This window comes from Mustela nigripes, chromosome 16 (assembly GCF_022355385.1).
Source record: "Mustela nigripes isolate SB6536 chromosome 16, MUSNIG.SB6536, whole genome shotgun sequence".
Classification (NCBI taxonomy): Eukaryota; Metazoa; Chordata; class Mammalia; order Carnivora; family Mustelidae; genus Mustela; species Mustela nigripes.
Window position 1 is genome coordinate 30,830,100 of NC_081572.1, and position 23,129 is coordinate 30,853,228.

A 23,129-nucleotide genomic window follows, 5' to 3' on the forward strand; every position below is an offset into this window, starting at 1 on the left:
AATTCCTCATAAAGAACCAAAAGGATGGGGGTGTCTGGGTGGCTCAGTCAGTTAAGCGTCTGTCTTAGGCTCAGGTCATGATCCCAGGGTTCTGGGATCGAGTCCCACATGGGGCTCCCTGTTCAGTGGGGAGTCTGCTTCTCCCTCTCCCTCTGCCTCCTGATTCCTTGGCTTGTCTTGCCCCTCGCCCCCCATGTGAAATAAATAAAATCTTTTAAAAAAAAAAATTGCGATCCCACCACCTTTATGCTGACAGCACCTCCAGAATTGTGACACAATTCTGCTGACAGTCTGGAGTTTGGATTCTACAGGCTGGAGGACACTGTCCCAGCAGGACTGCCTCTGTTCTAGACAGCAGCCACACTTCCGGGGTCCCCAGGCCACCGACACTTCTGGCTGACAAACCCAGAAGGTAACGCTAACCTTGAAAATTAAAATTGTATTATCAGCAAAAATAGATTTATTCAGGAATAGCAGAGAATTGCAATTCAGGAAATGCAAGTCAGGGCAAAACCACACACAAGTCCTGAGAACAAAGAGGAGGAACATTCTTTTACAGAGGAAAGGTGGTGGTGGGGTGGTTGGGAGGGCTGTTACATTCTGTTGGGAGTAAACTGGGAGTTCAAGTGTAGCGACTTTTCCCTGGCTGAGCTGTAACGGTTTATCACTGGCTGGGCTGTTGCCAGGGAAGGAGAAAATCTCCCTTCCTCCTGATGGAGTAGTAAAGTGTAGGCTTCTTCCAGCAAGGTACTCTCTTCCCATTGGGTCTGCAAAGGGCTGCAAGCAGTGGTACAGCATGAGAGCTCCCCCTGCCAGCCTCCCAACTCCATTTTTCAAAAAAGATTTCATTTACTTACAAGAGAAAGAGAGAGAGGGAGCATGAGCAGGTGGGGGGGGGGGGGGGGGACAGAGGGAGAGGGACAGACGGACAAGCAGACTCAGTGCTGAGCCTGGAGCCTGAGGTGGAGTTCAATCTCATGACCCTGAGATCATGAACTGAGTTGAAACCAAGAGTTGGACCCTTAACCAACTGAGCCATCCCGGTGCCCCCCAACTCCATTTTAAATGAGGTTTCCTTTATTCAGTTTTGCAGTCACTTGGGGTTTTAGTCTGAGATGCTGTAACAAAAACACCAGACTGGGTGGCTTAAATCACAAACATTTATTTCTCACACTTTTTTTTTTTTTTAATGTATTTATTTGACAGAGAAAGATCACAAGCAGGCAGGCAGAGAGAGAGGAGGAAGCAGGCTCTCCGCTGAGCAGGGAGCCCCATGCAGGACTCGATCCCAAGACCCTGGGATCATGACCTGAGCCGAAGGCAGAGGCTTTAACCCACTGAGCCACCCGGGCGCCCCTCTCACAATTCTGAAGGCTGGAAGATCCAGCCAAGATCCCGCGCTGGTTCATTCCAAGTCTGAACTTCAGGCAGCTGCCTTCCTGTTACGTCCCCCACAAGGCAGAAGGGGCGAGGGAGCTCTACAGGTGTCTCTTCATAGGGGCACTAATCTCATTCATGAGGGCTCTGCCTTCATGAACTAATCCCCCACCCCTTTCCATCGCACGGGGGGTTAGGCTTCAACATATGATTTTTGAGGCAACACAAACGTCCAGTCTATGGCAGGGAACTTCCCTCGGGCTCAAGAATTCATGAAAACTTAAGAAAGAAAAGCAAGAGAGAGAAAGAGGGAGGGAGGGAGGGAGGAAAAGGAAAAGGAAAGGGAAAGGGAAAGTGAAAGGGAAAGGAATTCACGAGAATTCACAATGCTCAGACCTGCTGTACGTTTCAGCGTGTGTAGACACTCACACAACATCTGGGCTGCAGAAAGAAGCACCAGACACTGCTTTGTGACATTCACAGATTCCAAAGCAGGTCAGCCAGCCTCCGCCCTCGTAGTTCTCGTGGGTTTAAAAAGATCTGTGTCTACAGCCCCAAGTATCTCTTTAAGAATTAGCTCCTTAAACAAAACAGCTCATGAAAGAATAGCTCAAATATTCCGAATTCACTAAAATCAACAGTGGGGGAGGAAGAATAAAGAGATGATGTCCCAGTATCAGTTGGAGATCACAGATCCATTTCAGAGGAACGAAAACAGAGGCACCGGCCAGTCCTGGATCATACAAAAAGCTGACCGTGACCTGCTCACGCCAGAGTGGGTGAGTCAGTCCCTGACACCCTCCTCTGGGGCGGTAGTTTTGTTGGTGTTTCTAGGGATTTCTGACTCCTCCCCAGGGCACCAAGGGGCGTCTAGGAGGCACCCCCTCCAGGATGGGATGGCCAGAGCAGTGAGCGGAGGAACCCAATACCATCTCTTCTGATTTATTTTGCGAAACGAGACGTCAGACGAACACAAAGTTGGCCTGACCTTGAGAAATCTGGGTGGGGCAGTGGCAAGGGACCATTAAGTGTCACCGCTGCACACACAATGGCTCAAAACAGCAAGGGTTTGCCTCTCCAGAGCACCTTGCCCAGAGCCCAGCTTGGGTTACCTGCTTGCCCCTCACACACAGAGGGGAGCTGGCTTCCCGAGCTGAGATCTGCAGCGGACAGCCAGGGCAGGACCCCAGCTCCGCTGCAGCGCTCCCCTCCTCTCAGCCCAGCTGTCTCCCAGGTGGAAACTGGCTTCAGACCAGGCTTTTGTTTCACATCAATGAAGATGCTTTTGACCTGGGCCAACAGCAGAGAAGAATCACCAAAGAGCTCTTCTTCCCAGGATCAGAGGAGGAAAACTTTAAAAAAACAAACACACACACATCTCGGCTACTGTAGGGATCCCTTTCCTACAAAGAGGATCTTCCCTACTGTAGGGATCTCCTCCCTCCCAAGGAAGTGGAAGTCCTTTCACACCTGTCGGGAATTTCCAGGGCTCCGGGCCTGACTGGAGTGCCCCGGAATTCCAGCACGAGGCCAGAGATGTGTTAAATTCTCACATATTCATAGAAGAGGTCTGGGGTCCCCACATCCCCAATGATGACCTCTGTCTAACACCACTAAGAGCCTGATCTGAGCCCCCTCCCCACCTCAGGAGTGTCCAGCACAGGCTTCATTTCACCAACGGGAGGCTAAATTCCTCCCACATTGGATTGGGATTTTACATCCCATCAGGATATAAGGAGCTCGGGAAATTCTGGCAGTCCATTCCCTCCTTCTCCTTTGCAGACTGGGGTTATTTTCACTGCACAGAAATGCTGCAGGAAAATTAGCCCCTTGTGCTTGAGCCCCGTGGGGCGTTCTCTCCCTGGTCCTTAAAGTCTCTGGGCGCCCTAGCCTGGTCAAGCCCAATATCTGGAATTAGCTCAAAGGAGGCAAAGAGCAGAGGCTAGAGCGAGTGACGGGCATCTGACTGCCATGAGGGCCAGCCCCGGGTGTGCAGCCTGTGGCCGGGGATAAACAGGAATGCTCCTGCTTCCCAGGGATCTGCCAGAAAGGCTGTAGGCCACAGGGAGTCACCCCAGCAGGTGAGCTAGTGTGGTCCCGGAGGCAGCCCTGCAGGACCCACCCGCGTGACCACAGGCTATGGAGAGAAAGCCTAGTTGTCCTGTGCTGGCCACCATGGTCTCTCCACCAGCCAATCCAGGATCTCAGTCCTGGGTAGGAAAGGCTATCACGGAGTCCAGTCAGCAGTAGGAGGGCAAGACGACACTCTAATAGGCGCAAAACCACCACACTCTGTCAACCCAGAGCAGGGTCGCTCTTGCCCCATGGAGTTCCTTGCCCCAGAGCCTAAGCTACAGGAAGAAAGCCTCCCCCAAGCTCTGGGTACAGCCAAAGAATGTCTGCCAAGAGTCGGAAACGGGAGGGGTTTCCATCCATGGGATCTGGGTCACCTTGACCTTGAATCACAAATTCCACAGAGGCTGATCCAGATCATGGTTCGAAACCTTAGCCTGGAAAGTTTCCTGTCGCATTGAACATTTGAAAACCATCAACGGGGTGTGTGAGGCAGGAGGAGAGGAAGGGGAGCAGGGCTATTCTCAAGTGCGGGGAGAGGACACACACCTTCCAGAAACTCTCATCTAGGTGGAGATCTGCCATGGGTAGTTTCTCTTAAGGACATAAAATACCCAAATCCCCCCACGTTAGCAGGGAAGGATGAATAATATTGAAATTCAGTTATTTTGGAATTTTTAAAAAATCTATTGAGTTGAATAGCCCTATGGAAGTAATCAAAACACTAAGATCCGAAGGCTTTTCCAGGCAGCAAAGGAGCTCACGCCACGTCACCTGGGGAAGAGCACGCAGCGGCTGCAGACTCCCTGCAACAGAGAAGGGCGCTCAGAGCCCCGTCCAGCTGCCAGCAGTTGGAGACCTACCAGAACAAGGAGGAGGTCACCCTGCCCTGACGGGCACCAGGACGTGGCCATGCCTCCTGGCCCGTGATGCCATCACCCCCACCCCTTGCTCTGGCCGGATCTCTCCTCTTACCCCATCCCCGACCCCCACCTCCCACCAGTCCCCACCCCCCAACACTCTCAACCCCTGGGGAATCACAGGAGACCCGTAGAGAGGTCCACCTGTGGCTCTGTCGCCACAAGCCGGGGCCCGCAGAGGGGCCCCCGTCTGTGGCCTGCCTACTTGTAGGAGCAGATGGAGAGCATGGCACCAGCAGAGAACACCCAGAAGGCCGGGTACAGCGCTTCCGTGAAGTCCACTTTGAACTTATACATCAGGTGGACCTTGTCGGAGACGGCAAAGAAGATGACGAAGCCATGGTCACAGTTGAGCAGCACGCCGACCCGCGTGGCCTTGGTGGAGGGCAGCGTTTTCTCCACGTTGTTGTGCCACGCAGAGATCTTGGTGTTGAACCACTCCACGCACCACGAGGCGCTGTTGCGGCCGAGCCGGCTCTCGGGGCCCTGGCGCGGCATGCTGCCGTAGCAGACGCCCACCCCGCAGAAGTTATTCTTCTGCAGCTCCACCTCCCAGTAGTGGATCCCTTTCTTGTAGCAGTGCAGGCCCAGCACCTGAGAGCAGTACATGAACCTCTTGGGATGCGGCTGGTAGTTCAGGGGTGATTCAGCCACAGAGGCGACCGTGTAGTTCTCTGACAGCGCCACCTTGTTGTGGGCCGTGTTGTAGTCCAGGCTGAATTTAACGGCATCTAAGAAGGCATGACCCAAGGAATCAGTTACAAGAAGCCCAAAGGGCTCTCCCATATAAACATTTCCCCCAACTGGTAGTACTTATTCATTTATTTTACCCATTCATCTATCCTGCCTCCTGTCCATCCATCTATCCTCCCACCCATCCATCCACTTACCTACTCATCCACCCTTCCCTCCTTCCCTTCCCTTCCTTCCTCCCTTACACCCATCCAACCATCTCCATCCACCTGCCCATCCATCCATCCATCCATCCATCCCGTCCATCAGTCCATCCATCCATCCCATCCATCAGTCCATCCATCCATCCATCCCATCCATCAGTCCATCCATCCATCCATCCACCCACCTGCCCACCCATCCAGCCATCCACCCTTCCTTCCTTTCATCCATCCATCCGCCCATCTATCCACCCACCCATCCATCCACCTACCCACCCATCCACCCATATATCCATCCATATATGTATCCATCTGCCCATCATCCATCCATCCACCCATCCATCCATCCATTCTGTCCAGCCAGCCAGACATGTGTCCATCTGTCTATCCATCAATCCAGCCAACTGTCCATCTATCAGTCACCCAGATGAGTGACCATTCATCCACCCAAAGCCATTGACCAAGCACCTGATTCTGGGCAAGACGCATGACACTGACTAGACATGGTATCCGACCTCAGGGCAAGGCCAGCCCATCAGTGACAACACTGTGAGGCGGCACTCTGCTCAATGGGTGGGCGCACGCTCTAGGGACCAGTGGCTCTACTTGGAGGGTGGGGAGCGCACAGGGGAACATCTCGCAGGTAGGCTGGAATTGGCGCCAAGCAACAGGAAGCTGAGAAATATTAAACAGAAGCAAGCAGCATGGGGTGAGGTCATTCTGGGCAGAGGGGATAGCGAGAGCAAAGCTTGGAGTCACAGGGAGGGTGAGCACGTGCTGGGACCAGGGAAGGCTAGGGAGCTGGGAGAGAGGCCCTAGCAGAAGAAGGGAGACATGTTGGGGACACAGGGCAGAGAGCTAAAGGGTCTAGACTTTACTTGGTGGACAACAGGGAGCCAAACACAGAAATTACCTGAATATTCCTGGTTGGGACACGCGCATGGCCTCCCCACCCATCCCACCACACTTCCAACGGTTCCAGGAGACCTGAAGACTGAGCTCAGCTGTGTGTTGTCCCTACGCTCAACCTCCTTCGTGGGACACACCCATCTCTGCCCTTCCCCTCCCAGGAGCACCCCCAACCGTGGGAGACAGATTCCCCAGGCAGCCTGGGGGAGGGGAAATCCTTAGCTTGGGAACCTGGAAACCAAGACCCGGGGGTTTCACCACGGCCTGCCATTCCCTTGCTGGATGGCTCTGGGCAGGATGTTTTTCCAGGAGGCCTAAGCCACCCCCAGCACCACACCCCAGGGGGACAAAATAAACAGAGGAGGGAAAATGTTCTCTACAGTCCTGCGTTGCTGGAACTCCCTTTCTTTGCTCACATGGCTACTCTCCAGGAGCCCAGGGCTCCAGAAACCCGTGGTTCTGTGTGCCACCAGCAGCCCCACGGTGGTTAGCTCAACCGCACCAAGCCTGGGTCTTGCAAAGAAGTGGGAACAGCAGGAAGCTCTGGAGAGGCGGGCCCTGAGGAAGTTTCCCCCTCCCCTCACTGCCCCAAGACAGCTCAACCCGCTGCACCTGTGGAGAAAGGGAGGCCAGGGCGCCATCTGCAGCGGGAGGTCTCGGGTACTGCATCCAAGTGGGTGCAGATGGGAAGCAGGAGGAGCCTAGAGCTGGCGCTGAAGGACTGCCAACCGCTTCCAGGCAGTCAAGGAAGGACAGGTTCCCAAAGGTGCTTAAGAAGGAACAGAGGGGCAGGTGGCGCCCAGGGGAGCCCAGGGACTGTGCCCTTAGAGAAGGACTGATGTGGCTGAGAAGTCCAGCACACTGAAGGTTGAAAGGCGTCCTTGACGTTTAGCAGCATGGGGTCTGCCGCTACCCTCGGCCAGAGCTGGCCTGCTGCAGGGCAGGGACAGAGGCCAGACTCACGGCTCTTTCTTGTCCCCCCACAGCCCCGGGAAAGCTCGGGCAGCAGCGGGACGGGGTCAAGGCCCCAGGGGGTTCTGACACGCAGCCACAGCCATGTGGCTGTATTTTTCCAACTTCCCTCAGAAGGATCATGGAGGAAAGGAGATTACCCCCCCCCCAGCTTTCTGGGCTGGTCCCCAGCAGCCTGACCTTGCAGCCTGGGCTGGGGGCCCAGGAATCTGTAGTTTTCCCCAGTATTCAGGTGAAAGGGAGGCTGTCTGCATTGGCGGCTTTCGTATTCCTGTTTGTTTTGCTTTTGCTTTTGCAATGAGGGGAATTTAAACACGCTGTTGAGGGGGCGGGGGGGGGGGTAGGCCCCAGGAGAGCCTGACTGAGAGCTTGAGCGCAGACAGAGCAGGAGGAGCCAGACTGGCCGTGGGGAGGAGGGGGGCCGGTGGGGGGGGGGTAGGCGGCAAGCGGAGATGCAGGAGAGATGGCAGCAACAAGAGGCCGAGAGGCCCCTCTTCTCTGTGAAGCAGAGGAAGGTAGGTGGGGCAGGGAGAGGACCCAGTATGGCAAGTTGGAAGCCTCTGGAATGGCAGGGGAGCTGAGGAGAAATCTGGAGTGGGGGTGCTGGCAGTGGGCCCCCAGCAATGCCCGAGGCATGGGCTGGGCAGCAGATGTGGGCCCAGAGAAAGCGGGGGGGCTGAGCTGGTGGTGGTGGGGCGGGGGGGCGGGGGGAGCGCGTGCTGAAAAGGGAGCGAGCAAGGCTGTGGCAAAGTGGAGGACAGGCCAGTGGCTAACAAGGGGAAGGGGGAACCAAGTTGGATGTCCAGACAGAGGTGAGGGTAGAGAGCAGAGAGTAAAACTGCAGAGAAGAGCCTGACAGCCAACAGGACCGCTCCTCAGAGCCGATGCTACTCACACTCCAGGAGCTCCGGCCTGGACTTGGCTAAGAAGGTCTCCAGCACCTTGGCCTTGATGGCCGCCGCGTTGGGCTGTGCAGTGGGGGCTTTGCCTATACCTGGATGAGGACACGGAGAGCCGTTTTTCAGAACAAACTCAGAGTGGACACCCCACATTGCCCCCAGTCCAAAGAACTCCCCCTCCAGGTTGGCCCAGGACTTAGGAATTAGGACTCACCCTCCAGATCCACGGACTCTCCCTGGGCTCCGAAGGTAGGCATCTTGGTGGCCAAGGCTCCTAAGGTGGGCATCTTGAAGGCTGAGGCGGGGGCTGGGGATGAACCGGAGGAGGAGAAACATGAATTGGACACATGATACGGTGGCCCGATGGCCCGTCCTCCGTTCCACACTGATCTTCAAGAACTACTTCCACGCACACACCTAGACAGCCGGAACGACACAGCCAAGTCCAGACAGGGCTGCACGCATCGCTCGTCTTGCTCACATGCACTCGTGCTCACCCCCAACCTCGGGCCCGCCGACCACCCCAGAGCGTAATCACAGAACCCTGACCGGAGAGGTCAGCCTTTGCGGCCAGCCGTCGGTTCCACACTCGGGCAATCCCAAGAAACAATAAGACGCACAAACGCATAACTTACGAGGTTTCTTGGCTTTCTTTTCTTCTTCTGAAAAAGAAAATTTTCCAAATTGATATTGTGAAGCACAGCACAGGGACACTTTCAGAACACCGTAACAGGGGCGCCGGGGTGGCTCAGTGGTTAAGCGACTGCCTTCAGCTCAGGTCATGATCCCTGGGGTCCTGGGGTCGAGCCACATGTCAGGCTCCTCATGTCAGCGGGGAACCTGCTTCTCCGTCTCCCTCTGCCCCTCCCTCCGCTCATGCTCTTGTGCTCTCCTGTGCATGCTCTCTCAAACAAATAAGTAAAATCTTTTTTTAAAAACTGCCATTATAACAATCATTTGCATGAATGTGACCCATACAAATAGAGCTAGGATGTTTTCCCTGGAAACAAGCCAATGAATCTATGGTGACAGAACCTGCGTCAGTGGTTTTGGGGCCTGGGACTGACAAGGAGGAGCATGAAGGAATTTTCTGGGGTAATTAACTCTTTAACTTGATTTGGGTAACAGTTACACACATACACACCTGTCAAAATTATCAAAGTGCACATTTAAGATCTGCACATTGTACTGTAGATAAATTATATCTCTAGAAAAGAAAAAATACTCCAACCCCCTCCCCCCCAAAAAAAGGGAATCAGCAAAGAAATGTGCTTGCCAAATTATCACAACAGTCTTTGAAAAATTCTCTGGAACGTGCACCTATGAAAACTGAATGTAGGGGCGCCTGGGTGGTTCAGTGAGTTAAAGCCTCTCCTTTCAGCTCAGGTCATGATCCCAGGGTCCTGGGATCGAGCCCCACTTCAGGCTCTCTGCTCGACAAGGAGCCTGCTTCCTCCTCTCTCTCTGCCTGCCTCTCTGCCTACTTGGGATCTCTGTCAAATAAAACAACAACAACAACAACAAAACCTGAATGTACACTCTTGAGTCCCACCCAGGACCCTGCTGACTCTGACAGTCCGGGGCTGAGGCCCAGCGACCCGTGTTTTATACACCCCTGGTGGGTCTGAAACATACTCAAGTCTACGTGAGCTAGATTTCAGGTTCCCTCCACCACCATCCCCACCACTGGAGTGAAAAGGGGTGCTGTGGATCTTCCTCCTGCCCGCAGGCAAACCCTGCTCTCTCCTATCATCCTCTACTTCCCCGCCAGCCCCCACGCAGCCCCACAGGACACACACACACACACACACACACACACCCCACCGCTCTCCCTTCCTCCCACTTCCAAGTCCTCTGTCCAGATGCTGTCTTCACTCTGGCCCCATCGCCTCCTGCCACGCCCACTCCCGCAGGACGGGCCTCTTGGGAGGACCCAAGGCTGAGCCGCCGCCTAGGGTACAGCCCCCTCCCTGGCCCTCACGGCTGTCCTGAGTCTCATCTACACTGTGACATCCATCCACTCCTCCCCTGCCGGTTGTCCCGTCTCGGCCAGCATCCCCAGCTCACTCCTGTTAAGAGCAGCGCTTGTGATCTGGGGCAGCTCTGGGGGAGAAGGGCGGGGGGCCATCTGCGGACATGGGTGCCCAGAGCCTGTTCACTGACTCTTCCTTTCACTGGTCACACCAGGTGCCCTTCCACATCTGCTCGCTGAGCTGGGGGCCACCTGCTCCATCCACACCAGGCATCTCTGTCCCTGGCTCTGTACTCCGGAGACCAATACCACACATCTGTCTGCCAAAGGCAGCCTAAACTCTAAAACTAAGCAGCGGCAGCACAGACCCAGAGTTCCCGCGGCTCTCAGGGGCAGCACTCCTCAGGGAACGCTGACTTTTCAGGATAGTGACGACAGGCACAGGTCGGGATGCTCTGAGAGCAGCAGCACAGGATGACTCCAGAGGGAACCGCTCTAAATTCCCCCAGAACTCCTTTCCGGGTGGCGGGGGGAGCCACTGCTCCTCGGGACCTGCGTCAAGCTCCTCCAGGGGGCGCTCTGCCCAAGGGCCAAAACTTGGGTGTCAGCAACTATTTCTCAAGAGGAGCAGGTGCTGGTAACCTTGCTGGCTCAGGCTGCTGCATAGCTGGTCCTGCTGAACACCCCAGGGGAGTCCCCGCAACAGCCCCTCTAGCCAGACTCCTCTGCAGAGGCACTTGCCCCTCCCCCGCCCCCAGCCATTTGGGACAGGCTGACAGGAGCCCAAGAACAGCAGCAGGGTTACTTACTAGGGCCCTTTTTCGCAGAGTGGGTGGGTTTGTGCGTGGGTGCTGGGCCATGCTCTCCAGGGTTCCCTGTGCCAAAGAAGAAGGGGTTAGTTCTTCCAAAGCAACCCTAGCTTTGGGGCCAGCTGTGCCAGGGGCAGGTGGAGAGAGGGCTTACAAAGGTGATCTCACTGACCTTCCCTACCCAATCCTTTACAAGAGCTAGAAACAAGAGCACGAAAAGGGTTTGGTGTGTCCCTCTTTTCTCTGGCTGAAAATGTAGCTGGGGTCAATGTTTTCTCTGTCAGCGCCCTGCTCCATGACCTCTGGAGCCTCTCTTGAGGTTCTGGATCTTCTGGTGTCAGTGGGGACAAGCCCTTTGCTTGCGGCAAAGAGGCCAAGAGGCCTCATTCCTCACCCCCTGGTTTTTCCATCACCCTGCCCCAGACCAGCAATTACTGATGGAGCAGGAAAACAAATATATGCATGGCCAGCTCGTCAACAGCCATCCCCTCTGCACACAGCACGCCATGCCGGTTTCAGAGGCCCTTCCGCAAGGACACTCGGCTCTCCAAGCCCCACCCCTGGGATTACACTGGAAGATTCGCTATGTGCCAGGCTCTGTGCTAGGCACTGGGGAGAGAGAGTTGGATGACAAACAGACCAAGCCCCTGCCCTCACAGAGACTGTAATCTAGCGGGGGAAGAACAAAATGACAGATGTGCAAAGGCTCCTGTGCAAAGGGATCATAAGGATCCTGGGACCTAGTCTGAGGAGTGGGAGTGGTAGTGACAGGGGAGGTTGACTGAGAAATACAGTATTTCAGCTGATCTCTGAAGGGTGAGAGGAGTGAACTTGTGAGGATGGTGGAGTCTGAGCCTTCTGGACAGTGGGAAGGGCACATACAAAGGCCCTGTGGCAGGAAGCTTGGCATATGCAAGGAAGGGCATGCACAGAGATGTGTGGGAGGAGGGGGTGCTTCAAGGCTGGTGAATGGACAGGGCCTGACTAGGGAGGGGCCTGGAGAATAGTGACAACAGTGTGATCTGAAATCCAAAAACAATGGAAATTCTCCGAACAGAGTGAGGGGAGAAGGTCCCAGGAGATCAGATTTGCACCCCGAAAAGCTCTCTCTGGCTGCAGCAGGAGTGAATGCAGAAGGACTTTCTAGAAAGTTGACATAGCTGGGGGCAACAGAAAGCAGGCAGGTGTTGGCTGGCAGTGGGACCAGTGGACTGAGTCAGGAGAAATTTAAGAAGTAAAATCTGGTCCTAGATTGGATACAATGGGCAAAGAAAGGGGGTGTCAGAGGGGAATGCCAGGTTTCTCTGACCCCAAAACTAGCCATTCCCCACCGAAGACACTGATAACCCAGAGTCCATCTGAAAGCCACCTGAGCCAGCCTCTCGATTACACCCAAGAACAGCCTGCCCAGAAAGCCCCATCATTTAACACCTAGGCGCCCAGAAATGTTTTCAGAAAGATGCCTGCAACTCAAGATGTTTCTCCGCGACCTCCCAGATGCAGGGCAGATGCAACTCAAGCCCCAGTGCTATGGACCGAGACCCTCCCCCACCCCTAAACCTCAAGGGGACACCCCCATCTCAGGGGTCCCAGGAGGGAAGCACAGGGACTGCTAATGGTTACCTGAGCTGGTGGGTTCCTCGGGCTTCTTGTCCTGGGACTGCCTGATATACCGCTTCAGCTCGTCTTTGAGGTCTGAGGTGCCCTGACAGACGCCCCTTATCAGCTCCTGATTTAGCTCCACCTTGGGGACGTAGACCGGCTTTGTGGACACTCCTTGTAGCTTTAGCCCTTTCTGAAACAGGCCAGGGCGTTAGTTCGGGCAGCTCCAGGGAAGCCAGGGCCCAGGCTCAGGCCTCACAAACCCCAGGAGGACTTTCCTCTGCCCACATGTGCTCAAGTGACAGGCCAGAGATTGCTGGGGGCTAGCGGGCCACTTTCAGTGCCAGCTCTCTGGACCTGGAAGGGCCCTCAGCGGCCACTCACCTAGCAACGGAGAAACTGAAGTCAAGAAATAACACGTGTGAAAGGAAGAAAGAAAAAGAAAAAGAAAAAAAAAAGGAAACAACAAGCATTTTGCCAGTAACTCTCCCAGTTAGTGGCAAGGACAAAGTTGGGACACACAAATCTCTGACCCCTCCGGCGGATAATGCTCTTCCGTTCCTCCCGCCATGGCCGGCCAAGCACAGGAGCCTCAGGCCAGTCTGCAGCCCTCCAGGACCAGCTCTGAACACACGTTCTAAAACTGGATGGGGACACCTCAAGGCGCAAAGGGTTCAGCCAGGGCACATCCAGTGAAAAGGAAGGAGCCAGAGGGTGCCAAACTTTGAGATAAAATCGGGTCATACAGCATCAAGAGGCCCAAGGTAGGGACTTAGAATGCTTCTCAGAAAGCTCTAGGCAGCCAGGCCAACAAAGAGGAAGGAATACTGAGATGAAAGTCCGTGGTGCCCATGGAAAGAAGTCCATGCGGGGAGAAGAGAAGGTTCCCAGCCACTCCTGTACTCTCGCCAAGACCAAAATAAGGACTCCGGTCCTCTGAGATGTCGTCGCCCCATCGATGGGGCTCAGGGAACACCCGCTGTGTGCCAGGAGAAAGGGGCAGTAGTAAGGGGTGGGGCTTCCCAAAGAAGCGGCAATCCGAACACACACAACCAGAAGATCGAAAACCGGGCCACTGAGGGCTACAGCAGTGCGACCTGCTCGGTCACCAGTGACGGCAGAGCAAGAGGATCCAAGGACGATGGGGGGAAGCTGGAGTGGCCCTGGAGAAAGGACAGGATTTACGAGGCAGAGAGGGTCGGGCACGGCATTCCCATCCAATGCCCAGGGTGTCTGGGGAATGCCGGGTGCCCTGTTGTGCTTACAGCATGGGCGGGGCAGAGACTGGCAAGAGAGGAGGCTGCTGACAAGGACAGGTCACCCAGGTCCTTTAGAAAGACACTTCCAGGGTCCACCGGGAGGAGGAAAGGAGGGAAGGGGACGGGGGCATTTGCAGTCGGCAACACTCTAAGATGGCCCCCAAGATGCCCGCCTGGTCCAGGGGTGAGTACCCTGTATGATCTCCTCCTCCCGAGTATGGGCAGGACTGTGAATACATTAGGCTAGCACTCCCGTGACTCAGTTCCCGTATGCGGAAAAACTGCAGGAATGCTACAGATATAATGAAGACCCGAAGTCTGCTGGTTTTGAGTCCGTCAGAAAGGCGAGTATCCTGGTGGGCCTGATTTACCAGGGGGGGAGCCATTGAAAGGGACCAGTCTTGTAAGAGGGAATGAAATCTTACCATTTGCAACAGCATGGACGGATCTGGAGGCTAGCATGCTAAGCAACATTAAGTCAGAGAAAGGCAAATACCACCCGATTTCACTCACTCATGGCAATTTAACAAACAAAACAATGAGCAAAGGGGAAAGAGAGCGAGCGAGAGAGACAAAGCCAAGAAACAGACTCTTAACTCCAGGGAACAGTCTGGTAGTTACCAGAGGGGCATAGCGGGATCGGGGAACAAGGTGATGGACATTAAAAGTACACTTATCATGATGAACACCGAGTATACAGAATTGTGGAATCTGAATCTGGTGTACACCTGAAACCAATATATCACTGCATGTTAACTAGATACTGGAATTAAAATGTTAAAAAGGAGGGGGGGCCTGGATGGCTCAGTTGGTGGAGCATGTGACTCTTGATCTCGGGGTCGTGAGTTCAAGCCTCACATTGGGTGTGCAGCCTACTTAATTGAAATTTATTTTTAAAAAGGAGAAAGAGGAGCACCTGGGTGGCTCAGCGGGTTAAAGCCTCTGCCTTCGGCTCAGGTCATGATCCCAGGGTCCTGGGATTGAGCCCCACATCGGGCTCTCTGCTCGGCAGGAAACCCGCTTTCCTCTATCTCTGTCTGCCTGCCTCTCTGCCTACTTGTGATCTCTGTCTGTCAAATAAATAAATAAAATCTAAAAATAGATAAATAAATAAAAAGGAGAAAGAAAAGACCAATAATCTAAGTAATCTACACAGCAAAAAAAAAAAAAAAAGAAAAGAAAGAAAGAAAGAAAGAAAAAGGGACCAGGCTTTCTTTCTCCGCTTTGAAGAAGTGGCTGGCAAGCGGAGAGAGGGCCACCGTGCCAAGGAACCCAGAGCAGATCTCCGCCGACAGCCAGCGGGAGAGCAGGCCCTGGGGCCTGCACCACGGGAACCGAATTCGGCCAACAACTGCATGAGCTTGGAAGACAACCCGTAGCTCCAAAAGGAATGCAGCCCAGCTAACCCTCAGACGGCAAGCCCTTAAGCCAAGCACCAACCCTAAGTCTCAGAAGGGGTGAGGTAACAAATAAAATGCTCTTCCGAATCATGAAGTTTGCAGTAAGCTGTCACAGAGCAAATGGACACTGGGTGAGTCTCAGGACAGCTTCCAGGGACCCCACCCGGCCCTGTCTCCCGGATGCCCTACAGCACCTGCTGTCACCAGGGTCATGGCACGCAGGAAGCTCGTTCAACTGTCTTCACTGAGACCTACCTCCAGAAACTCGAACTCGTCCCCCTTGGTCAAGGCAAGTTCAACCGCCTCCTTCAGATTCTGGATCTCACTCCTCTTCTTGAGAAGGATCTGGTAGATGTTGTCGAACTTGGTATTGACCCTCTTCTCCTCCTCCTTTATCTTCCGAGTGGAGGTGACCTCTGCAGCATCGATGAGCGCCTTGATTTCCATGTACTCCTGTCTCAGCTGCTCCATCCTCCGATTTGTAGTCTCCTAATAGGGCCAAGACACAGCGGACAGCCCAGGAAGTTAAGCCCGCGGTACCAAATATTGGTGAGATGTGGAGCACCAGGAACTCTTTCCTGTGCTTCGTGGGAGACCAGATGGGCACAACTGCTTTGCACGGGACTTTGGCAAAGTCTAATGAATCTGAAGGTGCTCCTCCCCAACCCAGGCAATAGCCTCTAGAAAAACACTCAGACCCCTGCCCCAGAGACAGACCCAAGAACGCTCCTAGCAGAACTGCTTGCATTAGCAGAACCCTGGGAACAACCAAATATCTATCAGTAAGATACAAATCTTCAAGTTATTCATAGACTAGGATATTAAATAGTAATGAAAACTAATCTAACTAGGGCAAGGCACGGACAAATTTCCACAAGGGAAAAAACAATGTGCAGAAGACAACTCGGGCGTGACGCTTTTTATGTAGAGCTTAGGAACAAAGAGAATGGCTTCCTCTTAGGAAGAGAACACCCCTGGGTACATGGCTATCCCGCCACAGATGACATCCCCAGCCACCCCTGCAGCTAGATGCGGCCACGGGACTAAGCTGCTCCCAGTGCAGCACGAGCACAACACTTTTCTCCCCTGTCCCCTTTTCTGCAGGCTCGAACAAAGACGTCACGGTGACCCAGCTCCAACCAGAGGTGAGAAACCCCCTGCAGTACCGGGTAGTAAGAAAAGACTCTGAATCCTGCACAATCATGTGGAACGGAAACACCGCCGCTAGTCCGGGCGGCTCCCATCTAGCACTTAGCTGCCAATGGCGCCAAAGAAACTTCTATTTTATTGAAGACTCTGAATTTGGTGGTGGTGGTGGTGGGTAATCTCTGTCAACAGTTTAGCCCGCCCCCTCCAAACAGTACACATGCTTTCCCATACATGCCTTCACCTAAGCCACAAGGCCACCGTCGGAGAAAAGCTGTGACCCCACTGTGCAGCTGGAAAAACTGAGGCTCAGAGATCTGCCCACAGCGGGCAAGTATCACAGGCTATTTTGTAACACAGCTGGTATTCTAACTCAGAACTCATCTAATTACACAGGCTGCCACCATAAAACCAGACGCTACAGCTCTAGAGCGGGACATTTAAAACTCAAAACTTCTTTCAATATATTCCTTCAGGGGCGCCTAACTGGCTCAGTCAGAAGAACACGCGACTCTTGATCTTGGGGTCATGAGTTCAAGGCCCACAGTGGGCACAGAGATTACTTAAATAAACGTAAAACAAAATAATAAATAAATAAATAAATAAACTTAAAACGCATATAGATATTATATATGACATCATTTTATTATATATTTTATATATATTTTTACTTATACATATAAAACACATATGTATTCTTTTAATATATAATATTGAAAATCTTACAAAAGTTATAAAAACTAGACCCCCCCCCAAAACCTCTCATTCTATTCATCCAATGCTTCCGCTACTCTTCTGTTACTATACTTCCTTTCAGTCTTTTTTCCTACACTTCCTGTAACAGGTTGAATGATGAACCTCCCCACAAAGATATGTGCAGATTTCCGAACCTGAGAAGGTGAGGTTACTTGGCAAAAGTCTTTGCAGGTGTAATAAGGTAGGAATCTTGAGATGAGAGTATCCTGGGCCACCCGGGTGGGCCCCAAATCCAGTGACAAAGGTCCTTGTTAGTGACAGAAGACACAGAGGAAAGAGGAGGCCATATGAAGACAGAGGCCGGGGCTGGAGTGACACCAGCCACAAGCCCAGGAACGCCTGAGCCTCCAGAAGCTGGAAGAGCCAAGGAAGGATTCGTCCCTTGAACCAGGAAGTGTGGCCCTGACTGATTCTGAACGTCTGGCCTCCAGGACTGTGAGCGAACACATTTCTGTCTCTGTAAGCTGAGCTGGGGGTAACTGGTTAGGTTAGCTCTAGAAAACCAACACACTTGCTTTTTATAAATAGAACTCTAGTGGGTATACACTTTTGTTTCCCGTTTTTTTTCACATTTAAATCATAACCACCTTTTAGATCAGTACTTTTTTCTCACGATCTTTTTTTTTTTTTTTTTAAGTAAGCTCTACGCCCAATGTGGAGCTCAAACTCACAACCTCAAGATCAAGAGTCACATGCTCTACCAACTGAGCCAGTCAGGCGCCCCTCTATGACTACTTCATGGTCCTAATTTTTTTTTTTTAATTTCCCTCTATGTCTTTTTTTTTTTTTAACTATTTTATTTATTTATTTGACAGACAGAGATCACAAGCAGGCAGAGAGGCAGGCAGAGAGAGAGGAGGAAGCAGGCTCCCTACTGAGCAGAGAGCCCAATGTGGGGCTCAATCCCAGGACCCTGAGATCATGAACTGAGGTGAACGCAGAGACTTAACCCACTGAGCCACCCACGTGCCCCTATGGCCCTAATTTTTAATGATTGCCCCCGTCCTCCCCACACAAGGTCAGAGCTCATGCACTCAGTTTAGGTCGACAAAGAATCTTTCCTGGGGACACAGCTTTCTGGATGTCTTGACAGGTATCTCTTCCTGACTCCGTGAGGGAAACCACCCCAAGCCCAGGGCGGAGGTCAGCCGCAGAGCCCCGTCACTCACCCGCACATCGTGCTGCCGGGCTCTCACGTCCTCCAGAGCTCTCGAGGCCCCATTGATCTGACTGTAGATGACAGTCAGCTTATGCTTCAGCTTGGTCTGCAGCAAAAACAACCAGCATGAGAGATCACTGGAGCCCAGCCCCCAACACCAGGGACCGCCCTGGCATCTATCCCACAGGTGCTTCTGCCACCCTAAGACTTGCCTGCCTATGGCTTTTGGAAGCATTCTCATATTTATGGGCTCCCTTCAAACTTCTAGAGCAACAGTACGAGAAAGAAGTTATGAGCACAGGCTTTGGAGACAGACGGACTAGAGTGCCAGGCCCTGCTGCGAGCTGTCCCAACATCTCTCACCTGTGCCCTCCGCCAAGAAAGAGATACAAATGTTTCCACCTCCCAGGGCCAGTAGTAGAATTAACTGAAACAACGTATGAACTCAGCACAGTGCAGGGACTTTAGTAAGGACAAACCAAACATCCGCTTCCATTATCAGGAGCTTCTTCATTAACACCCATTTTTCAGACAATGAAACAGAGGCAAGGAGGCCAGCAAGGGGGCTGAGCTCACACAGAGCCAAGAACAAGCTGGAACGGTTGCTTCAAGGATGGCAGATGAGGTCTTTGGAGCCAACTCTCCCACTGCAAACAACGAGAAAAGCAAAAACTGCAGGGAAGAAAAATCTGCTTACTGACAATCAGAGAGCTAATTAAGCAGGGAAGGATGACGGAGCCCAGAGCTGGGAGAAGGCCATCCAGAGAATTAAGCCTGGCATCTGGGGTTGCTCCCCCAGAACCATCTGCCAATTCCAGAAGACAGCTGGAAGAGTCACGGTCAACCTCGGGGAAGCAGCGGGACAAGAGTCAGGGCCCAAGGCTCATTTATTTGGCTCCAAGGGACCTCCACAGGCTACACACTAGCAATAAGGATGAACAAGCGGTAGCCCAGCCCCCCATCAGCAAAATCGCTGAAACGGAACTAAGGTGACTCAGAATTGTTAAGTCCCTAGTCACCTCCAGGAACCAAGGCCAACTACGCATGAAGGGAGACAGTATCATCCAGAGCCTCTTAGAATTTCTATACATTTTCAGAATCCGTATCGGGAGCAACCCCTCTCCCTGCTCAGGTGACATGCTGGGGCACAGAAACGGGGAGGGGAAAAAAACCCAGCCCCAGAATAAGAGCAGCTAGCGTTTCTTATATACGCACTGCAAGCCGGGCCCCGTGCTAGTGCTTTACAGGTGTTAACTTATTGAAAGCTAAGAACAACACTGTAAGGTGCGAGTTACCCATCCTTTCGAAGAATGGACTCACCTCACTGTTAACTGGTGTTACAAGGTCCCAGTGTTATTCTACAATTAAAGCACTGAGGACACAGGAAATGTCCAGGAAAAAACACTTCCCCTAATGAGCCGGCTCCACACCCTCCAGCCTGCCCCCTCCACTTTCCTGCCTCTCCCACTCCACTAGAGATATTCAGATCTAAACCTGACCTTGAATCTGGATTTGAACAACCCAGTGACAGTCAACTATAAGGGCTGGAAGCAGAGATTAAGGGCTGGAAGCAGGGATCAAGGTCACACTAACTTGACCCTGAAAGTCCAAGTTACTGATGGTGTTTCAGATTCAACCTCTGTGACAATGCCCTTTGACCTGGCCTCTAACAGTGGCCAAGATAAACTGGGCCATAGGCAGAAGGCCAGGCCAAGGCAGATCTGGACTCACAGGTCTCAGAGCTGGAAGAGAACTCAGAAAAACCCAGGGAGTGCTGACTGTTCCACCTCCAACAGCTGCTCTCAGCAAAACTCTATGTTTGGTAAAATTCTATCCACCATAAATGAGATGCATATATGACAGTCCCCTGATGGCAGAGAGAAGGGCCTATGTAACTCCAGACAAAGGAACGTGGCCCAAGGACTTCGAGAGAGATAACAGTCCCCTCACCAAGGGTAGAGAACTTTCTGAAGTGGAGGATCTATTCACAGACTGAGGACCTGAGTTCTCCATGAGGATGTGGGAGGCTCCAAAGTCCCGAGTCCACCCTGCACCACTGGCCAAGACAAGCCAGCTGCTCAGGGCTGGGGCACTGCCCAGATAGGGCTGGCTCTGCCCCAGTAGGGAGCAGCAGCAGGGCTAGAGGGGGAGGCTGATCGAAGGACTTGGCAAGCCAGGACAATGGTGAGGAGCAGGGAGATGGCAAGGTCAGGCCTATTACAAGGATTACAAAGCCAAGCGTGTGTGACAAACAAGTACGAGGGAAGTGAAGATCTCCCCCAAATCACTAAAATCATCACAGACCTGGAAGTCTCCTTAGGGAGCCACCTGGTCCCATCTCCTCACTTTACTGATGAAGACTCCGGCCCAGGGGCCAAAGCTGTGCCGGAAGTTGCACCACAGGGATGGAGAGCACTGCCCTGCAAGAGTCTGGCTCTGCCTTTGGGTAGCACCCAGAGCTATCTGGCACCTGGCCCACCCTTCTGCTCATAATGACCCTCCCGCTGACTGGAACTCTTGGCTCACCCCAACTTTTTGTTCATGTGACCTCAAGCCTCCAGGAAGATCCCATGCTCCATGAACTCGGGTATCAGGCTGGTCATGGGGACAAGCAGCAAACTGTAGAGTCCAACCAGCCACGGTCCTGGTGCCTGCTTGGCCACTTAATGGGGTACCTCACCCTAAATTAACTACTCTGGACCTCCATTTCCTCAGCTGTACCATGGACCGAATAACATCCACCTCTGGGATGCTGCCAAGATTCCACGAAGGAACCGAGGGAGCCTCCAGGGCTCATATCCGACGTGGGAAAAGCTCTACAGACTTAACGCAGGCAACCTCCGCTGTCCTTAGTGGTCCCCTCTGTAAGACAGGGAGGAGGGGAAAGACGGTGGGCCACGGATAACGGAGGAGGGGCTCTATGATCTCCTTGCTCTGACATCAGGGACGCCCCTGCCCCGGTTCTCGGGCCTGGCAAGACCCATCCTCCTGCCCCCGGTGAGCCTCAGTGGACCACGATGCCCACAACGGCTCCCTACGCTCCGCCCCGCAGACCCAGGCTGCCGCCCTGTGCCCTCGCCCGCCACCCTCTACCTCCAGGTCGGCGCTGGCCTGGCTCAGGGGCACAGGCGAGCAGGCCTTGTGCTCCACTAGGCAGATGTGGCAGATGCACTCGTCGTGCTGGGGGCAGAATAATTCCCGCAGCCGGTTGTGCCGGGGGCACTTGCGGCGCATCAGGTCCTGGACGGGGGGCTGCAGCTGGTGGTCCCGGAAGGCGGGGCTGTCCAGGTGCGGCTGCAGGTGCTCCCGGCAGAAGGAGGCCATGCACACCAGGCATGTCTTGACGGCGGCCTCCTTCAGGCAGTGGTCGCAGGCCACCGGGCCCGCCGGGCTGGGCGTGGCGGCGCGGGTGGGCAGCTTCCAGTCGTCGGGGGGCGGGGGCGTCGCCCGGGCCTCCTCCGCCTGCAGGAACTGCTCCACCACCGCGCACAGCACCGTGTTCTTGCGCAGCTGCGGCCGCGCGTGGTAGCTGGCGCGGCACTGCGGGCACAGATACGGCGAGCCCTGGACGGCCCACGTCTCGTCCAGGCACAAGCCGCAGAAGTTGTGGCCGCAGGGCGTGGTGACCGGCTCCTTGAAAGGCTCCAGGCAGATGGAGCACGACAGCTCCTCGGCCAGGGGGACCAGCTCCGCCATGGCGCTCCTGGGGACTGGACGGGACGCGCTGGAACTGTGGCCGCGACTGCCAGACTCGACCGCCTGAGGCCCGCGAGGAAACGAAACTGAGCGGCGGGAGAGGCGGGCCCCGCGGGCCTTCAGGAAGTCACGTGGGGGGCGGGGCGGGCCGCGCGGGGTCCCCCCCGGGGTGCCGGGGGTCGTGGTGCGCTCGGAGCTAGGCGGCCGCGCTGGGAGCCCCGACGGCTCTGCCGAGTGGGCGTGGGCGCCGGGCTCGGGGTCTCAGTTTGTCCCCACGAGCTGCAGCGGTTTCTGCCCGCGCTCCCCTACCCGCCCCCCCGGGCGGAGGAGGAAACCTGCGGGGCAGGTGGGGAACCCCGGCTGGAGTGGCGCTCCTGCCCCAGCGCACCTGCAGCTGGTGCCTTCTGCGGAGAACTCACCGGGACCCGCGCTGCCCCCTGCGCGCCCTCCAGGGAGAGTGTCTATCAGTCCTGGCCTTGAAGACCTAGGTGTGGAACGGAGAAGCTGCCACTCCTCGCCCGGTTTATAAGCCCTTCCTTCTTCCCCCCGGTTGGGCTCTGGCTCGTGGGCATATGGTCCCTGAAGGCCGGAGCTCCTTGGCACACAAAAAGCTGGCGATTTCTTTCCATATCAACCAGTAGAACATGCAGTTTTGTTTTGTGTTTAATTTCCGTTCTACTTTACGGGGCTTTGCAGATATCCTAGGGGTTTTGTTGTTGTTTGGTTTTGTTTTGTTTAAGATTTTATTTATTTGTTTGACACAGAGAGGGAGATCACAAGCAGGCAGAGAGGCAGGCAGAGAGAGAGGGGGAAGCCGGCTCCCTGCTGAGCAGAGAGCCGGATGTGGGGCTGGATCCCAGGACCCTGAGATCATAACTGAGCCAAAGGCAGAGGCTTAACCCACTGAGATACGCAGGCGCCCCGGGTTTGTTTATTTGTTTGTTTTGTTTTGTTTTTAAGATTTTATTTGACAGAGGTCAGAAGAAGGGGGAGCAAAAGAGGGAAAGGAAGCTCCCCGCTGAGCAGGGAGCCCCCTGTGGGACTAGATTCCAGGACCGTGGATTCATGACCTGAGCCAAAGGCAGATGCTTAACCTACTGAGTCACCCAGGCACCCAATATCCTAGAAAACAAAGGTTTCTCTCTCTCTCTCTCTCTCTCTCTCTCTCTCACACACACACACACACACACACACACACACACAAATTTTGAAACAAATGTTTTTCCCAAAATTGTTTATTTAGGTTTGTTTCCTTTCATTCATCCAGCTCTGGTCCCCACCCCACCT

At 54.0% G+C, this 23,129-nt stretch overlaps 1 protein-coding gene across 3 annotated transcripts; it reads right to left on the minus strand.

Annotated features, from left to right (window-relative positions):
* Positions 1-1,146: 1,146 nt before the first annotated feature.
* On the minus strand, positions 1,147-21,951 carry TRIM25 (tripartite motif containing 25). Of its 3 annotated transcripts, none has more exons than XM_059380756.1 (10): positions 21,240-21,951; positions 18,157-18,252; positions 15,341-15,574; positions 12,448-12,619; positions 10,825-10,890; positions 8,679-8,705; positions 8,258-8,350; positions 8,040-8,138; positions 4,576-5,101; positions 1,147-4,256 (listed from the first exon to the last, which is right to left on the minus strand). In XM_059380756.1, the coding sequence occupies exons 1-10, from the start codon at positions 21,840-21,842 to the stop codon at positions 4,211-4,213; spliced, it is 1,962 nt and encodes a 653-aa protein (XP_059236739.1). In that variant the 5' UTR covers positions 21,843-21,951; the 3' UTR covers positions 1,147-4,210. The 3 variants fall into 3 exon arrangements, with proteins under 3 accessions (XP_059236739.1, XP_059236737.1, XP_059236738.1); XM_059380754.1 differs by having other exon boundaries at positions 1,147-4,309; positions 21,240-21,927; XM_059380755.1 differs by lacking the exon at positions 1,147-4,256 and having other exon boundaries at positions 4,468-5,101; positions 21,240-21,927.
* Positions 21,952-23,129: the final 1,178 nt, after the last annotated feature.